Source organism: Neopelma chrysocephalum, unplaced genomic scaffold, assembly GCF_003984885.1.
Source record: "Neopelma chrysocephalum unplaced genomic scaffold, ASM398488v2 Primary Assembly neopelma1_72, whole genome shotgun sequence".
NCBI classification, from domain to species: domain Eukaryota; kingdom Metazoa; phylum Chordata; class Aves; order Passeriformes; family Pipridae; genus Neopelma; species Neopelma chrysocephalum.
The window spans coordinates 5677578-5696456 of record NW_020897732.1 but is presented as its reverse complement, the minus strand read 5'-3'; the positions used below and the strand labels follow the sequence as shown (position 1 = coordinate 5696456).

The following is an 18879-nucleotide window of genomic DNA, read 5'->3' as shown; positions in this document are numbered from 1 at the left end:
AACTTAGTTCAATGAGTGTCATCAAAGACTCAGCTGCATGATGCCGACCAGCCCAATACTCCACTGTGATAATCAGTGACATTTCCTGAATAATTTCAGAACTGAGGTTTTGATTTTTTATCAAAAAATTTCTTTGAAAATTCTGAAAAGCTAAAGGCTTATACTCTGGATCAAAAGCAAATCAAAACTTGCTAGTTATTCACTGCTTGCTGAAATACCTTCTGCAATCTACCTGAAATGATGTACCCTCCTGCCTTGTGTCATACCTTTTATCACTTCAGTGATATTATATATTTGAGTGCAAGGCAGCTGCCTCTGGGATGTCACAGGGCAGCTTATGCACTTGTCCTGCTCTGCAAGGAACTGAGTCCTGCAGATATGCAGTAAGTACAGAAGATAATGACATTTCAAAAGCACTTCACCTTCATTTTTATGAAAAGAGAAAAACTGAAGTTCATTATCAAAATCACTCTCACCTTCCTTACACTGCTACCTTACTCCTGGGTATTTGGGTTTTAAGAGAACAGCAAGGAACAGTGAGGAAATCCAATGGGTCTGCTCACCACCTTAGCCTCAGAGGGTTTCACTGGAGGACACCTTCTCCCTGAAGCAGACCTTTCAGTTTCCCTCTAGCCCAAAGGAAAATAATGAAAGACAGTACATGATGGCCTTTTCTGTGTGTTTGAGGAAAAGGAGATCTGCTTCTACAGACCTGCTTTTGCCCATATTTCCAACTATCCAGTATATTTTTCCATGCCTTCCCCCTCAGCTGTACCAGAAGGTTTCTGCTTGTGAAGGTGATGCTCCTCAGCCAAAGGTGATGCTCCTCAGTCCTCGGTGGCCCACGGAGCTGCCTGCATTCCTGGCACTGAGTAACACCAGTGTGTCAGAGGGGGCTGATGGAACCTCTGGCCACGAGCAGCTGGCTCTGTGCATGATCCCCAGCCACCCGCTCCTTCCCTCTGTCATCTTTGTACTGTCTTTGCTTTGTATGGTTATTGTCTGTGCTCTGAGCTATGATGGAAGCAATGGATTGACTTTGGCTGCTGCCAATGGATGGTTTGCAAAAAGGGAATGGAAAAATAAATTGCTTCAACCTGTTGGGATTGGCAGAGGCAGCAAACACATGTAGAACAGCAGAGTCAGCTGTGACCTGCCAGCAGACCTGCAGCAGGGCCCCCACCAGTTGATCATTGCCTCTCCACTTCCTTCCTGATTTTTTAAATTTAAGATGGGGGTGTGCATGCCAGTAGGGGGCTGGACCAGATATCAAATAGATTGGTTGGCCATGGCCAAAACTTTTTTCCACCTAAACTCAGGCTCCATCATTTCCAAAATATTTGCAGATACTGTAGGGTTTGTTTGTGCTGCTACAGGATCTGAGTTTGAGGAAGAGTTGTTGTTGCACTGCCATCTCCATCAGCAGCCGTGTCCCAGTAGGGGATGTGGAGGGTCCTTGTGCCCAGCTGTCAGAGAGTACCTTACAAACTGAGATGCTGCAGTAACCACAAGACTTGGAGTATTGTGGATTTTAAAACTTCAGTTATGAGGTAAACTGGGAAGAACCAATGGGCAAATAAAAAAATCAGTAAGCAAAAATGCCAAAGTCTCACAAATGTCTCAGATCCCTCTACTCTCAAAATTCCTGGTTGTGCCAATGCTGTCAGGAAACCACTTTCATGGCCATGTGTGCTGATGCTTTCTACGTCCCTCGTCTAGGATGCTTACTGCAGTATCATTCAGAGGATGCTCTTTGGACAGAATTAGCTATCTGGGAACTGGTCCATATTTTTCCTGAGACTCCGTGGGGAAATATTTTTTGAAAACTTGAAACAGTGGTGAGCAGCATTTTTTATTATTAAACCATAGAGTCTTGGGAAAGGTAGCATGAAATTTGGACAACAAAAGTAGAGGGTGATCACTTCTGCTTAGCAAACACATCTGGCTGAGCAAGAGTGAGAAATGTATAACACAACCACTTTGCCCTTATCTGCACATCCTGCGAACTGATGGCAGGGCAGAGCTAGATCTCTGCCAGGGAAGCAGTGAAGAGTGACTCAAGAGGCTATTGCTGTTTTGTCTGGTAGAAAGTTTGACTTTAAGCAAATCAGTTCTCTTTTCCTAAGCTTTCCCACAGGTATAATGAAGATAATGATGCTTCCTTCTTATGCAAATTCATTTAAAGGTACTGCTCAACAACTGTTTATGAAAAACAGATGCTATTCTTTCAGTAAAGATCTACCACAGGAGCCTGCCTGCTGGAAATCCCCCAGGATAAAATGAATTTTTGGTGTTTCTTTCTTCATTTTTTTAAAAGAAAAACATTTTCTCTTGTTACACTTTTCTCTCTCCATTTCCCATCTCTCTACATTCTTCTTGCTTCCTCACTCCTCTGACCCTCCTCTGTAGGTGCCTTGATGTCCTAGATTACTCTCTTTTTTGGGCAGTTCACCATGTTGATACACACATATTTCACATACATGCAAAAGGACATGTAATTGCTAGGGAATTCTACTCATTGCAGTATAATATGAGCAGCCCATCATTTACAAAACTTTGATTTCACTGTATAAATGTTACCTAAGTGAGGGGCAAAGCATCCCACACTATGCTGACAGAGATGAGGAACCAATTCAGGAGAAGAAATAGCAACAACCCTGCAAACAACTTTGGAGCACTTGGAGAATTTAAAGCCAAAAATGTTTGGGGAGAGGGATCTGAAAGACTTCTGTGAGTTTGGTGGGGGGTCTGCTTATTTAATTTTTCATTTATCTATCTGGTCTTCTCAGTTTCCCTCAGTACCAAAGGAAGTATAAAAGCCTAAGTACTCCATGTATGGTGGTTCTTACAGCATCCTGGGCCTGACCTGCAAGTACCAGAACCTGAACAATAAAGTTTTTAAAAGCATCGAGGAAGTGTGTGCAAGTGCACTGATCGTCTCAGTTTCTGAATTATCATATTAACTTAGCCACGTGTCAAACTTTGCTCCCTGTCATGCGCGCTCTGCCCAGGGTGCATCTGAGCAGAGGGTGCTGGCTGATAGGATTCAGGCAGCTGTGGCCAGCGTCCACTCACCCCAGCATACACTTCCACAGTCCTGATAAGGGGTTTTAGCTCCTCAGCTGCTGTTAAATTCAACGAATAGGGTGTGACTAAAACCTCGTGCCGTACCGCCTGTCTCAGGCTGCTCACATTGCTGGGATAGTTGGCACACGTGTTCCAAAAGATCATCTGTGGCATTTATATAAAACACTAATAACCCAAAGCTCTGAACACTTTCAGATTGCCAATGATTAAATAAATCCAGATCCGCAATTGGAACACACTGAGTTCTTTTTTAGCGTGTTGTTAAGTAGCACAGGAAGATATAAATACTGAACAAAGGAAAAGATGAGGCTCTGTGAGTTTTGCACTGAAGCTGCAGACAGAGTCCAGCACATAAGCTGCATGCCAGCAGTAAAAAATGCAGTCCACTTTCTGGCACAGCCTGCTATGGATAATTTTAAAGCAGTCTCAGAAATGTATTTATTTATGCATTTTAAAGTCACAAACTGCAGCCTACTGCTGTTCTGCTGTTCAGTACGATCAAAGCATCAGTGACTATAAGCACTTCTGATCTTTGCTGTGCTGGTTCTCCAACTGCTTAATCTCAACTAATTGCAGGGGAGAAGGTGTCTGTGGATGCCACTTCAACCAGAACAAAATGTCAATTCAAGACGGAATTAGAAAGGACAAATTTAAAAATCATTTGGAGTGGATTTACGATGTGTGCTACACTCAGATGTGGAAATTACTCCTGAGAGTTCCTAAGATAAAAAGGTGCTGGATAATTAATTATTAGATTAGAAATGTACACAGGTGCCTTGTATTTAAAATCAGTGAAACCCACTGGTTTCAAGGCTCACCCCTTATTTTTGTATTTTCTCCAGGATCAGTTATGGCTTACACGGTAATGAAAAAAGCCAGTCCATATTTATTATTTAGTTAAAGAGTGAAGAGGAAATGGAAGGTGATTAAACAGAATCACACTCTGTCTGAAATTTTGCATGACTGCCTCAGATGTTCATTTTCTGTTTCCCCGCTTCAATGGAGGCTGTTCTCTCCTCAGGAAGGAAGAAATAAAACAGCCTATCTTGCATTTTTTTTTCCCGTGGTTGACCCTCCATTCCTCATCATGGTTTATAAAGCGTCCTTAGAGCAGTTTGAGATAAAGGGGTGGAAAGAAGAATGCTAACATCTGACTGCCTTTGTATTTTGATGGTTATTAGAGATGCACTTTCCTCAACCAGATGCTGAATAAATGTACAATATTACTGTTTCTGGAGGTGTTGAAGTGAGAATCATGGCACAGCAAACCCTTTGGACGTGTCTCCTCTGCTGGGAGGGCTGGCTGGTCAGATAAATCACTGCTGTGCTGTGCTTAGTGACCAGCACAGAGCCAGCCCTAAAATGCCATCGGCCAGGTTTGGAAGCAAGAAACTTTAGGGGTATTCTGAAAGTAGCCTGAATTTAAGGAAAAAAGAATAGGTAATCTCACAACATGCAAAGCCGAATTGTGGCTCCTGCGGGTAGGATTCATCACACCGAGGGCTGGACAGGGAAAAGCAGTGGCCTTGTCTGAGGGTCTGCGGAGCTGCCTCTGTGGTGAGTGCAGGGATGAGTCCTTCCCAGTAGGGAACACAAACACCTGTCTTGCACAGGTTAAATGGGTTAAAACTATGTTGAGATGAATCCCTTAAAGTCTAGATGAGACTTTTAAATATAAGCCATGAGGTCTATTGCATCTGAATGCAGTCTCAGGAGGGATTTGCCTGCTCCCAGAGTCATGTGCTGCCTACCACGTTGTAGCAGAGTTCAGTTCAGATTGAGGTGTTGGATCTTATCATGAGGCCCTATATACATACATACAAATATAAATGCCGAATATATACTTCATCCGAGAATGTTACAAAACCTGGGACACCTGTAATTTTTGGAACTGAAATTAACAATTGAAATTGAACTTCTTTACCTTTTCTCTCCTTCCTGCATCTTTCCTTGCTGAAATACTGTCTTTTGACAGCAGTCCTTACCTTGATAACATCCACCATCTGATAAATGATGTTACCTTCGGCATATTATTCTTTCTCTTTATCTTCAATCTATTCTTAGTCTTCCAATAACAGTTTTCACACTTTCTACTTCTTCCATAATTTTTCATCTGCCAATAGTTTCAAGTGATGTACTGACAAAGTGTAAAAGCAAAAGCAATTTTTCCATTCATAGGTTATCAATATGTGGCATTTAATCCAGAAGAACCAGTGAAGAGAAAAATTTGAGGTTTGAATCCAAAAGAACATAAAGGAAATGACTGCATTATTTGTCCTCATCTGTTTTAAGTACCTGTTAATTAAATTATGATTTTTGGATTGAACTGTGGTGTTAGAGACAGTAATTGTAGGAAGGTGTAAGAATGCTATTCCAATATATTAAAGTATGTCAGTGGTGTTTTTTATGAAAACTCTTCATTTTGGTCCATCAAAATGCCTGCATATATGATCACTGAGGGGCAAAATTTCTTCTGTTCAGATGACACAGCAATTTACAATGAATTTTTATTATTTTTGTAGACTAATATGAAATGTATTGAAAGCTCATCCTAGGGAGAAGTGCCAAAATACCTTTATTGAGTTAATGGCTAGAGCAGAGAATGATACTTTAACACATGAAACCCATTTTACCACTGGGGTAACTTCTAAGTAAGCCCTGGACTTCCAGCAAGCTTTAATCCCTTCAGGGGACAAAAGAAAAAAATGTAAGAAATAGCTCAAAACATGTACCCTACAAATAGGTTTTCTATAATGCCTGTCTTTGAGGAATCCTGGGATTAAAATGTGAGTAACTAGTTAAAATTCACATTAAAACCACATGTTGGCACCAAAGGCATGCACAGCTTCATATAAGAGTTATAAATAACTGTTCCAGGCAAGAAGGAATGAGCATACTGGGTCAGGCATCAGGGAGAACCTTCATGCCACCCACAAACCCAGGCTGTGGACTCCAGCCTGCTCTGGAGTAGAAAAGCATTAGTATGTTGAAGCCAAAAGTAGAAGGTTTATCAGTGGAATTAAGATTCTGTGCATGTGGCAATCAAGGAAAGTGCAACTCAAACACTTCAAGATTATTATTTTTAATTACTAATTACTCCTTTCATCTAAAATCAGATATGCCATGCCGTTGCTTTGGAAGTGCAGCTGCTCCCACAGAGCAAAGTCTGGAGATCTGGCAAAGGGCTGCACAGGTGCTGTGAATTCTGTAACGGAGAAGACTTCTGCCTCTGAAGCTTTCATAAGCCTTGTCACCAGTCACAGAGGCATATTAGCTGGTCTCCAGCAATGACCAGCTCATCTTTGGCAGAGTGGAGAGATGCTGCTGGTTCCCAGGTCAGCAGTTAATCAAAGCCAGGGCAGTGGCTGGAGGCTCCATGTGGAGAGAAACATCCTGCAGCAGTTGGAGGCCACAGGGACCAGTTGTTCACCTATGTCCTAAGCTATGCATCATTGTATTTTTCTTTGTTAATGAAAAATGTTTTCTCTTAAAGTTAGGCTTTATCTTTTAAAAATACTTTGTGTGAAAACTATGTCAAGATCACTGGAATTGCCCATTTGGTGACAATTCTCTCCCCTGCCATGTTTTAATCAAAAAGTTTACACAAACATAAAGAGAATGTGTTATTCATCATAACCCTCTTTCTTTTATCAACAAAACATGCTGTTATTCATGTGGCTTTGGGATTTTGTTGTTGTTGTGAAATTGAAATCTTCAAGAGTGATTTAAGAAAAATGTTGTGAAAGAAGTCAATGAAATATGAAACCAGAAAATGAACACCATGAGACAGAAACAACATCAATCTGTCAATAATTTTCAGCCACCATATGGTTGATATGAGTCTAGAGAGGCTGTGGGTCCTGATGCATCACCAGATATATTCTAGTTCAGCTTCTGGAGGAGCTGTAGAGTCCTATGGTGCCTGGCTGAAGAAATTAAACCTAGATCATCAGGAAATGGTCCCTGTTGGGCTTAAAAATCTATAGATTATAGTTACTAAATTATTCTGAATAATGTTTTAATAGTACTTAGAATATATAGTACTTTCCATTTCAATACTCTACTCTGAGCATTAATTACCCATTCTCAGAGCTGTGATAGCTGGATACCTTTTATTCCCATTTTAAAAGGATGGAAATAGAAATTACCAGGATGAGGTGAGTTGCTCAAGGCTGGCTAGAGAAGGCAGCTAGCAGAGTCCTAGTTAGAATTAAATTGTTTGTTACTGTTATGCAGATGTCTTCAGATTTTTCTCCTAAGAATCTAAGAAACTCCCCAGGAGTCTAAGGACTTCCAGAAATCTCACAGAGATCTTAACTGGACCTGCAGTTGCCTGAAAACCTTTATAAAACTCAGCTCATGAATTTTACCTGTGATTGCAACTCAGTGGAAGGGTAAATTAGACTAAATTAGATCCGAGTGGGTGTAGTTTTTTCCCACAGAGATTTTTCTGCACTATGGTTTGATATTTTCCACACAAAATATGTGCCTTCATTAGGTGCATATCTGTAGCAGGCTGTGGGATGTTGGGGGTGGAAAGCAAGAAGCCATATCCAGGAGTATGTTGTCTCCTTGTCCCTGCTGCAGAGGACCTTGGAGAACCTCAGACATGACTATTCCTTGCCCTGGACAAATTCAGGGACAAAGAGCTTTTCTTAGTGAAATATTCTACTATTATTCTGAAAACTTCTCAGGCATGGTCTTTTGCTGATTAATGTAGCCTTTTTATCACATCTGCACAATGCATCCAAATGCAGTGTTTTACAAAGCAGCAAAACCCATAACAAAGCAGAATCAATAAATACAGTGCAATGCCCTTTGGCGATTCAAGCATTCTGTTAAAATTAGGATCTGATTATAGCTGTGGAAACCTGTTTTTCTAAATCCTAACAAACACATTTTGCTTTACGTGAAAGCTTTTCTAAGATGTGGCCAGTGCTGGCTCTGAGCAATCCATAGTTTTCAGCATATTCTTTCTCTTTTCCTGCACTGAGATATACTTCTAAAAATCTTATTTTCTACTTTAAAACTCCCCATGAAACAACAAAACCCAAATAAAGCAAGAGCAGCCAAGAATATCACAAGCAGAAGGAATTGGGACATTTTCAATGCATTGTCAAAGGCAAAGGGTTTTCTCATGATCTGTCAGTACTGACAAAGTTTTATAACAGAGACTGAAGAAAGGGAGCTGTCTAGCTCAGCTGATAGGGAATTCACTGATCCACAACTTGGGAGACACAGATTCAAGTTTTTATTTGATTCCAAGTGGCCTTGAATGAAAAAGCTCACCCTGAACTAGGCACGAGAGGAAATGAAATAGGGTTTTTTTACCCCTTGTTACTGTGCTGATGACCAGGAGACATGAAAGATGAGATCCCAATTTCACACAATTATTTTTTTTTTAAATTTGCCTGAGAGGTTTTGATTTCTTTCCAGCCAGTCAGTATTTTGAGACCTGAAAATTGTCCATGAGGTGGTTATTCACTAGTCAGTTTTAGCAAAACTCCACTAAAAACCTAACTACCCAACCTACTGGAGATTAATAATGGAATATAAAGCAGGAGTAACTTTCACAGGTTGATTAATTGGCGCTGAAAGCTTCAGGACTTCCAATGTAGCAAAATGAGTCTCTTTCTGAAGTGTATTCCAGGCTCTAGCCTGGAATACCAACAAATAAAACTGTAAGTGCTTTCATAGTTCTCCTAAGCCTGGAGACTGCTGGTCTCTCTGTCAGGTTTAGGGGCTAGAGCTGACCCTAGTGACTGGCAAAAGGTTTAACAGGGCAGGCCATGTAGGGCATCGGACCTCTCCTTTGGATTACCCAAACTGATGGGTTTTCCAGACCTTCTGGCACTGCTGCTCTGAGCAATGGGTCCATCTGAGCACTGAGATGCAACAGCTGCTGCTTCTGCAGCTTCCCCCTCAGGGGGCATCAGAAGGGCTGCAGGGTTCACAGCCAAGAGCTTGGCCCAGTCACCATCTCTATTCATTCTGGTACCCCTGACATGAATCTTTCCTCCCTTTTCCATTCTCTGTCTTCTCTGGAGCCCTGGATGAGCAGAGTGAGTAGGAGATGCTGGGGGAGGGAAAGCTTCTTGCAGTGCTGGAGATGGCTCAAACCAAGTGCCTGCAGGTCCTGTGTGGGTGTTGTGCATTGGAAGAAGCAGAGGGGCTCCACCCATCTTGAAGAGTCCCCACACAGGCTTTATGTTGCTGTCTCTCGCCCACTTCCCCATCATAGCTGAACATCACAGACCCACCTTCCCTCAAACTTTTCCATCGTTGTTGTAGCCCTCCTGTTCCAGAGTCCCACTGATCCCTCTCAGCCACACTTCCTTCTCCTGAGATCCCTTTGTCCACCTTCCCCAGAAGAAGAAGGCTCCCCAACAGTCCCAGTGTGGACTTATTTTAGATGTTGGGAAGAAATCTTTGAACTTGGCTACATGCAGTAGCACCTCCACACCTGGGAAGCCCCGAGCTAAATCCAACCATTGCTCAGACCTGCAGTGCTTGGGGGGACAGAGGGCCACTACATCCAGACTGGGCTCTGCTGTCCTCTTTGCCCATCCTGGCAGGAGCACACTTCACCTCTGCTCCCAGCCATGATGTGGTGGTGTGTGTAAGTGGTGAAGCGAATTCACCAGAAGCTACTGTCCTGTGACCATGCTTTCCCTACCAAGTTAAGTTGAGTGAAGGCAGTCACACTGAAACAACATTTCAGCAGCCTGGGAGGATTGAGTTAGAAAACAGAGCAATTACATATAAAACCGATGCCTGCTAACAGTCCTGAGAAGGGACACAATCTCTTGACAGACCAGCTTGTAGTTAACTGTAGAATATAGTTGCATTCACCCTGTATTTACTTAGGAAAATTGAGGCCATGTCAGCAGCTCAAGCAGGAAGGGACCATTGCTTCCACAGAACTTGGTCTTAAAGGAGTTTGACAAAGGGTTTACACCTGAACCCAAACCTTTTGTATACATCCCAGTCCAGCCTTGATGAAGTGAAAGGACAATTTCCTTCCACTTTCTTTAAAACCAATTCCCTAGCCCCTGAAGTAATCCAACAGCCTTATGCTGTATCTGCAATTTCTGCAGCATCCTTTACATGACAAAGCGATCTGGGCTGACCGCAATAATTCATCCAGCGCTAGGATTATTTCTCCCGAGGCAGTATTCAGCACTACAGCCTACAGTGTTGCATGAATTTTTTTTTTCTTTCGTGTTACTTCTGGGCATGGCTCTCTGTGATAATTTTGTTCTGAGATCCCCCGAGGTATTGTTCTGCTCAGTCATATGAAAAATAGGAAAATAATGCACCTTCATCCCAGTTCCACAGACGGGCCATTCATCAGCATAAAATCAACTTTACAGCCTAGGAGGAAGGTGCTCCATGCAGTGAATAGCTTCGAATTTCCAAGATGGTTTCCCAAGCTGCAGCAGGCCAACAGCTGTGACAGAGAGATGTGATACCCGGGAGCATTTGTACAATGGAAAAAAATAATAGTGTCCAAGTCCAAGGCATGACCTATGGTTACCCTTGATTTTTGCAATAGGGAAGTATATCAATCTGTTAGAACCTGAATTTTTTTGTAGTTACATGGATCTAATTTCTTTTCAGCTCCCTGAGTTAACTAGATGGTTTTTCTTGAAATGCTTTCCCCCTTTACTATCTACTCACAAGAACATAATTTGTCCATTTAAACAAAATATGGGACTGACAAAAGGAAGGCAAAGATTTCTTTCCCTTGCAAATCCAGAGATGTTCAACAAACCCAATGGTTTTGGGAGTAATACTAGCTCAGTTGCTGCCATAAACATCCTCATTGTATTTCCATCCTGATAGCTGCCTACAGGACCCTGAATTCTGGACTCTGGGGTTGACAGTTGTGGGAGGTCATTTGTGTCCATCTCTTGGAGATGGACAGGCTGCTTAGATGGCATCAGTTTGAATCTGGCCCTGTCCATCCAGTCTGCTCAGGCTATGACTTTCAGGGGTCTGATCTGGGGATCTTACAGTGACACAATTCTGGGTCAGCCCCATCCGAACACAGAGTGCTGAGTTACTGGTGTGAGCAGGGCAACCCTTCAAGGCAGCCCTGGATTTCGGGGTTAAGAGAGAGCATGTTTTCTGAGAATGGAATGGAAAATCCAGCAGCCGGGTCGCAAGCAGGGAAAGCACAGGTTTGCACAGTGAAAGCACACTTGAAATAGAGAGCACAAACTTGTTTTTCTGGGTACTCTTCAGCTTCCCAACTCTCTGAAAACTGCAGTGCACATCTCATCACATCACCTACTAAGGCAATGATGTGGCTCACGTGGTTGCAAGTGGATCCTGCTTAGATGAGAGCTCTGTCAAATGTGTGTGCATGAGAGCTTCAGCACAGCTGTAGGTTAATAGACAAGCAGGAGGAAGACCCCATGTGGAGCAGATGCAATGGTGTGTTTCAGACCTAAAGGGAGTGTGGGATAAAACAGGAGCTGGGCTATCAAGGAGTCAATGGCACAAGGCAATACAGCATGTTAGCAAGAGATAGAAAAGCAGCCCAGGGGAGAAGAACTGAGACAAGCCCTGGGGCAGATTCTGTTTGTCTCTTTGGCAATTCATGTAGTGAAAAAGGGAGAGTACATCTCTAGAAAAAAGACGGACAATGAGGTAAAATCCTACCAGGGAAGGAGGAATGGGGAAGCAGAGGGCTTTTTAGCTCAATTTTTCAAGCAATTCATTTTGCTTTTCAAGAGGCTTAAAAAAAGCCAGTGAGTCAAGAACCACTAAATTAGCTAGGAAGGTGCTTTAGCAAATCAAGGGCTTGATTATTCTGTGGCTTGACCTAGATTCAAGAGAAAGTGTAAAATATGCAACAAATACTACAGGGCTAGCTGCCCCCAGTGCTCCACCTCATGAGCTGGAGCACGTATGCTGTAATGGGAAACATCAGCCCCCTTAGAACCTTCAGGAAACCCATGTTAACTTGGTGCCATGATACTGTCCTTGGGAGAAGTCAGAAATCCAGGCACACCTTGCTCAGATGTACACAAAGGGAGAAGGTACCAGAAAAGGGGATGTGCCAGGCTTTCTGTCCTGCAGCACTTAACTGCAGCAGGGGCAGAAGCTGAGTGTGTGAGAACACTGTGAACATGCTGCCTTTTTGCCATATAGCTGTGCTACGACCTTGAGGTTGACCTTGGAAAATGATGAAAAAATTCTTGGGAAGGACACTGACTGGAGAGAATGAGCCAGAACAAACCCGTAAAAACTCTCACAACCATCTGAAACTCCTCTGGCATTTCCCAGCCTCCTATTCCTGCAACACCACCGACCCTGGCTGGTCTCCTCTCCTGCTCTCACCAGCCAGCTCCTGCCCCTTTCCTCTCAGCCTCCTCCCCTACTCTTTCAAATTGTACATTCTTTCAAAGCTTTGACTTCACTTGGTTCCCTCTGTAACTTTTTCCAACCTCCTGACTTACAGGCACCAAAAAAGAGATATAAAACCCCTCCATGCTCAGAGCAGCCCTGGTCCAATTGGATTTTGTCTCTCTTTTAGAGCTGCCTCAGGAGGTATTAACAAATGAGTAATCTTACTGACAGATCCAAGAAGGCCATCCCTGCAAATCAAAGTGAGATTTTACCTCTTTGTCCCTAATTTCCTACCTTCCTGCGTGAACCTGGCATGGTGTGGGCTCCCTGGACCTCTCTTCTGCATTGCAGCTGTTCACATGAACCATGGGAAGGGCAGACTTTTACACATACCACTAACTTTGTACCCTCCTCTATCTGGTAAGAAGTAAACTGGGTTTCAAATGCATGCTAGCTTACCTCTCCCTTACCAGAACAAAGCTCATAAGAAGGAAATGTGAGGCCTCCCTGAGGGTGCTGGAAAGACACGGTGGATAATAGGAAATTTTTGGAAGGAGATTTGAGAAGTGGATTTTACTCACTTCTTATATTGATAAAGGCTTATCATATTCCTTCTCAAAACCAGAAACCACATGGCGAGACACTGTTTTTAAATGTTAATGCATCTTTAGAGAATAATCAGTAACATTTGATGGCTGTGCTAGCTCTAGGAGAGGCTTCTTTGTTGTGTAAGAAATGAAACAGCATTCATCTGGAGTTTCTTGTCATTACTGGATGAAAGAAAGGTTATTTCTTTAGGAAAAAAAAAAAGAAAAGATCTGAATGATAAACATTATAAAATACTTATCTTCCCAGATGTCTCTGGGATAATGTGAGCTAAAACGAAATGCTTATCTCACTGAAGGACAGCTTTTGACAGGATGGCTTTCTACACAGTGGTAAATTATTTTAAGAGCACAGGACAAAGGTAGAGGGATCTGTTTAAAAGAGTGAATTATAAACCTGATGTAACACTACTGAATCACCGTGTAACCTTGGCTAAGCCACACAGCCCTTTCTGTCTCAGCTTCTGCATCAGGACAATAGTTGGTGTAATAACCAACAGAAAAAGTATTTTTGTGATTATCTACAAGTTTAGTGCTTACTGTATGTGTCAGGTATTGCGTGAGTATAAATTTTTAAACACAGCTTCTTGTATATGTTGTTATCTAAAGACGCATTCCCTCATTAGCTGGGAGATTTATGTGCTCTTTGAAACAATCCATGAGTCAAGCAGGGTTCACCTGCAGGGCTGGGTTCTGCTGCATATCAATGGCCAGCACTGGCTGTCAGCTACCCAAAGCACCTGCTTTGTCGTGCATGGACGAGCAGAATCAAGCCTGGACAGCCTTTGACAAGAAGGCTGATTAAAGGTTCTTGAGAATGGACCACATTTTAAAAATAAGTACAGATTTTGGTGCTTACATTTGTGATGTCAAGAAAGGAGCATCCCAGGAAGCCTGCCTTCTGGAAAACATGAGGGCCTTTAACCAAACAAAAAGCTTTTTTAGATATCTCTTGATACACCCATAAAATGGGAAGCCAAAAATCACTATTGGTTTTTGATATTCATAATCACTCCCATTTTTATTTTTAATTTTGTTTTTAAGATGTTGCTATGTCTTCTCATTTTGTTACCTCATCAGGAATTTGTCAATGTGCTTTTTGCCTTTTAGGCATTTAGTTGCTTTTCTTCATTTTATAAACCCTGCTGATAGAATGTAGAAATCATGTTAGGCAAGGAAATGCATTTCCTTCCTGAATAGGCGAGTTCTGCTTTCTTGGCCCATGTTTCACACATGAAAAAAGATTTCAGTCTAGGCAGAATAATACCTAATCCTCAATAAATAACTTATACAAATACGAATTCAGAAAGAAGTGAAACTACCATCTGATGGATTTGCCTGTGAGGAGGTGAGGTCGTTGTGTGACCTTGGATGATTAATTTTACATTCCCATGCCTGTGCTTCCTCCTCCATCTATTCTTCTGTCTAATTTTACATTCCCATGCCTGTGCTTCCTCCTCCATCTTTTCTTCTCTCTTGCCTGCTTCACATTCAAGGTAGTCAGGGCAAGGACTATTTCTCATGTGTACATTTCGCATCCAGCACTGTGGGTTTTGCAGCACTGTAAAATTCATGTATGAGAAGCAACACATAAGGGCAGAGATAAGAGCGTACCTTTCACCTTGTGTATTTGATCATGGGGTGACAGATGTGTGATAAAAAAGCCACAGACCCCTGGAGTCCCCTGTTCCTTGTTGGGGGCATTCCCTGTGGCTAGGCAGGGGCAAAGCTGGTGCAACAAGGACATGCCTCTGCATGGCAGGGCAATGACAGGGACATGCGTGTCTGGGGGACTGATGAGGTGAGAGTGCCGGGTCATGTGGTAGAGATGGGATGTGTCTTCATGGACAACAAGTTCTGGAGGTCTGTTGGTGGCACACACTGGCTCAAGACCTGTTTTATTTGCCTCATTTGCAGCATCACCCCTAGAGGTGAAATCCCTGAAAAAACGTGGTTTTGCTTAAATGCCATAGGTATGGGTCTAGGGACTCCAAAGCTGACCTGGTGGACTCCAACTAGCCCATCTGCCATGCAATGACTGTGCAGTTGATTTGGCAGGCAGGAAGGCCTGGGAAGGATCCTTTCCATAAGGGTCTTTACATTATTTGCTGCAAGTGCAGGTAGTATTTGGAGAGAGTCTAAGCACCAATCAACACTACAGATGTGCTGTATCATATCATATCATATCACAGCACATCTTATCATATCATACCATCTCAGTAGTCTACTCCAGCAGCTGCAGTCTGGACAGCACTGGTTTAGTGTAGATGCAGCCCCTCAAACCACACATACTGTGTGAACCCTGAGAAGAGTCTATGCATCTCCAACTACAGTCTTGATCCTCTAGTCCAGCCTATGGCCATGGCTTCAAGGATTTTTTTGATCATAGGAAGGCATTTATTTACTGTTAGAGTTGCACCTCATAGCAGGAAATGCAGGCTGTTAGGGATGTATTCCCTAGCAGAGCCACCTAGCAGAGCCACTAAGCCTCAGGAGTGCAGACCAGTCTCCCACTGCTTTGTCCAGCTCTGATTTTCCCTGCACACCCTGGTTGCCCCAGCACATGGGACCAAGCACTAGTTCTACAGACACCCACGCCCCCTCCCCAAAACTCACAGTAGTGTTTTTGCTCTCAAGCAAAACACTTTCTGCCAGCAAACAAAGAGAGAAAGAAAGACTGATCTTAAAAAAAAAAAAAGACAAAGCCCACGCCAAAAGAAGAGGGAAGATGCTTTTTCCTTACAGTCGGTTGTGATTTCGTAGGGGGAGTTGAGGCGCGCATCTCCGCAGGGTGAAGTGCTCACGTACAGATGGAACAGGATGTTCTCCCGCAGCCTGTAGCCTCCTTCTTTTAATCGCACGAAGATTGATCGCTCCCAGTCTTCTCGCCGTTTGCTATGATCACAAAAGAGGTTCCAGGTCATTTGTTACATGCCAAATCAGAAACATTTCTGTGCTCTCTCTCTCTCTCCTTTTCTCCCTCTGCTTGTTTGTTTGTTTTTAATTGCACCTGGCATCATATATTTTGCCTAGTGACAACAAGAGGAAAACAATAAGCTTCTCCAAGTGAAGGAATGTGTAAAGGGGATCAAAACTGCCAAAGTGCTTTTGGCTTGCTTACCTGGAAAACATTCGAATGACAAAACATGTGGATTTTTGAAGGATAACTCTCCTTCCTCACATGTGTGGGATGCATAAACATATTGATTTTAAAGTGGTTCTGGTGCATAAAAAGAGGAAAAGTTCTCTTAGGCTCTCATGTGAACGCATCAGCTCTGCTCATCACAATGCTGAGGCATGTGTTTAGATCCCATTAACATCAGTCACCGCAGCCGAGATATGTGTTTATATGTTCCACCAAAAAGGGCCTCTGATGAAGCACCCAGATTTTATGACCACTGCCAGCCCTCCCTGCTCCCCAGGTGTTGCTCTTTTCCCCCATTCTACCAGAGCCACCTACAAGTGCTCCACCTAGGCCAGCTGTGTCCTCTTGGTCTCTCTGCATTTTTGGAAATCAGAAACCATCCCGAGAAGTGAGGACAAAACTTGAGTGGGCTTTTCTCAGCTGAGTTGAAAGAGATACTTATTAAGCTGAAGCTTTTATCTTCGCAGTGGTTCAGCAGCTAGATGGGGACGCAGTGCACATATTCCATCAGCAACAGCTGCCCGGGAGGCCAAACCCTCCCAGTCCTGCCGTTTGCAGCAATAGCAGAGCATTAAGGCTTTGCCACTGTGCGGGTCCTCCGATGGGTTACATTCGGGAAGATATGGGTGATTTCTCTGACAGGCAGCTGCCTCTAAAATGTACATTTGGGTGATGGTCATGATTGCAATTCTGAAGGTGAAAATGTGATTAGTGAAATTATGATGAGACATCTTTCTGTCTGATGGCCTGCTCCTTCCCTCAGAAATGCAAGGGTCTTTTTGTGGGAATATCTCTGAACAGAACAGCACCTGCAGGTAATGGTATCCTTGGGATGCTCTTAACAAGCGGGAATCCTACCCGTTTAATTCACTATAGGACAGCCCATTAACCAAGGTGATTTCTGCTGGTGTCTCTGCCTCCTGTTAGTGCAAACGGGTGCTTTCTACTCAGCCTTTGAGCGAGTCCTTGGCTTTAATCCAAGCTGCCTCTGCCTGTTTTCTCCCGGTGCAGCCTCTGTGCTATTGAAGCTGTTTGGCTGTCACTCTTCCATGGTTTGTGTGTTTTGTCATTTTTTGATGCCAGGATGCGTTTGCTGTCAGGAGGAATTTACAGGCACATTAGCTCGCCTGTCAGGGACAGGGAGCAACACTGGCTGCTGAGCTGGGGCCACCACATGCAGCTCCTTCATTTTCCGCTGGCTGTGGTGGAATTTCCCAACTGCACTAATTATATGAATGCCCTGATACAAGCCCCTGACAGAATAAGATATCCGTAAGTCCTGCTGCTTGGACTTTAGAGCAGTTGCAGGTAGTTTTAAATAATTCACTGCAAAATCAGCTAGGAGAATACAAAGCTGTGCCGTCCAAATGCCTGCTACTATTATGTTAAACCTCAGCAGAGTCTGGGGGGGGGCAGCTTGCAGTACTTAGAGACAGTTGCTATGTAAGGTTGGAGCAGTCATGCTTTGGGCTGGATTTCAGGAGTTTAGTGATCAGCTCCCATCCTGTTTTCACTGGTTGTTGTTTTCCACTGATTAACCTTACTGTCTTACCTCTCCGTCAGTACCAAGAAGGGTCTGTGGCCATTGTGGCTGACAGGTTGGGTGATAGACAGCTGCTCTAAAAATAGATGGCAGGGCTGGAGGACTCTTTCCTTCAGGAGACTGAGATTCTTTGTATCACATATGGTCCTGACCTGCCTTCGGGATGATTTTCTGGGAGCTGAACTCAAACATGAGATTCATTCCTGCACTGTGGCTGAATAGGTTTAATAACAAAACTCTGAGAGCACTGTTGTACAAGTTTGTGTTGCAAAGCCATCTGCAATGGCTTAGCAAAGATTCTTGTGGATGGGGTGTTCAGGGTATTTCAAAGCCCAGGGGGTCCCAGGGATCTTGTAAAAATTGTCCAGGTGAAGCATGAGATGTGCTTCTGCAAGTGACTTCTACTCCAGCACTGGTACACTTCTGCCTTCCCTCTGGGATAGATGTTTTGAGCTGTGAGTGGGCAGATGACTTTGCAGTAGCTGTTCTTTGCAATGCCCTTCTCACAGCCATACACACCTGCACAAACCAAGGGAGAAAGAAGCCCACAGTGAGCCCACAGATTCCACTCATTCAGGGGGTGGCATTAAAGTGTCATTTTTGCATGCTGGCAGTGACTAAAAGAGGAGAATCTGTCCCTAAACCTTTGCCTGTTATGAATTCCTGTGGGAGAGTTAGGATTTGAGGCTGCTTCAAGAGGAACATTTAAGAATGTGTGAAATTCTAATCTTCTGCTAAAGTCCATTATTTAGCATAACACATCTATGTTTTGAGCTGACTTCAAGAAGATACTTAAGCACATACTTATGGTTTAATATACATGAAGCATTTTGGTGAAACAAGGTCTAAGAAGCAGAGGAGCTGTTTTTAGCATGTACAGGTATATATGGGAAATTTCTGGTACTACATACTACGACACATCATCCTAGAGAAACTAACAGCAGATTTAAAAGGAAGGAGCTGTATTCATGAAGAAATAGTAGATGTATAACAAGCAGCTGGTTTTCCTGGGAAAAAAACCCTGAACTCTACTGGATTAAGACTATTCTTTGCTTTTTATTTATATAATAAATAGTGGTTTGCATCTGACTTGTTGGAACAGTTTACCTTCTGGTAAAATAATCCCTCTAGCACCTGCAGGG

At 43.1% G+C, this 18879-nt stretch overlaps 1 protein-coding gene across 1 annotated transcript in view; it reads right to left on the bottom strand.

Annotated features, from left to right (window-relative positions):
- Window positions 1-18879, bottom strand: part of ADARB2 (adenosine deaminase, RNA specific B2 (inactive)) — a 304235-nt gene that overhangs the window by 21590 nt on the left and 263766 nt on the right. The window contains exon 6 of the mRNA XM_027686967.1: window positions 15793-15944. Within this exon, the coding sequence (XP_027542768.1) occupies window positions 15793-15944 (152 nt within the window). The remainder of the gene's footprint in view (window positions 1-15792; window positions 15945-18879) is intronic.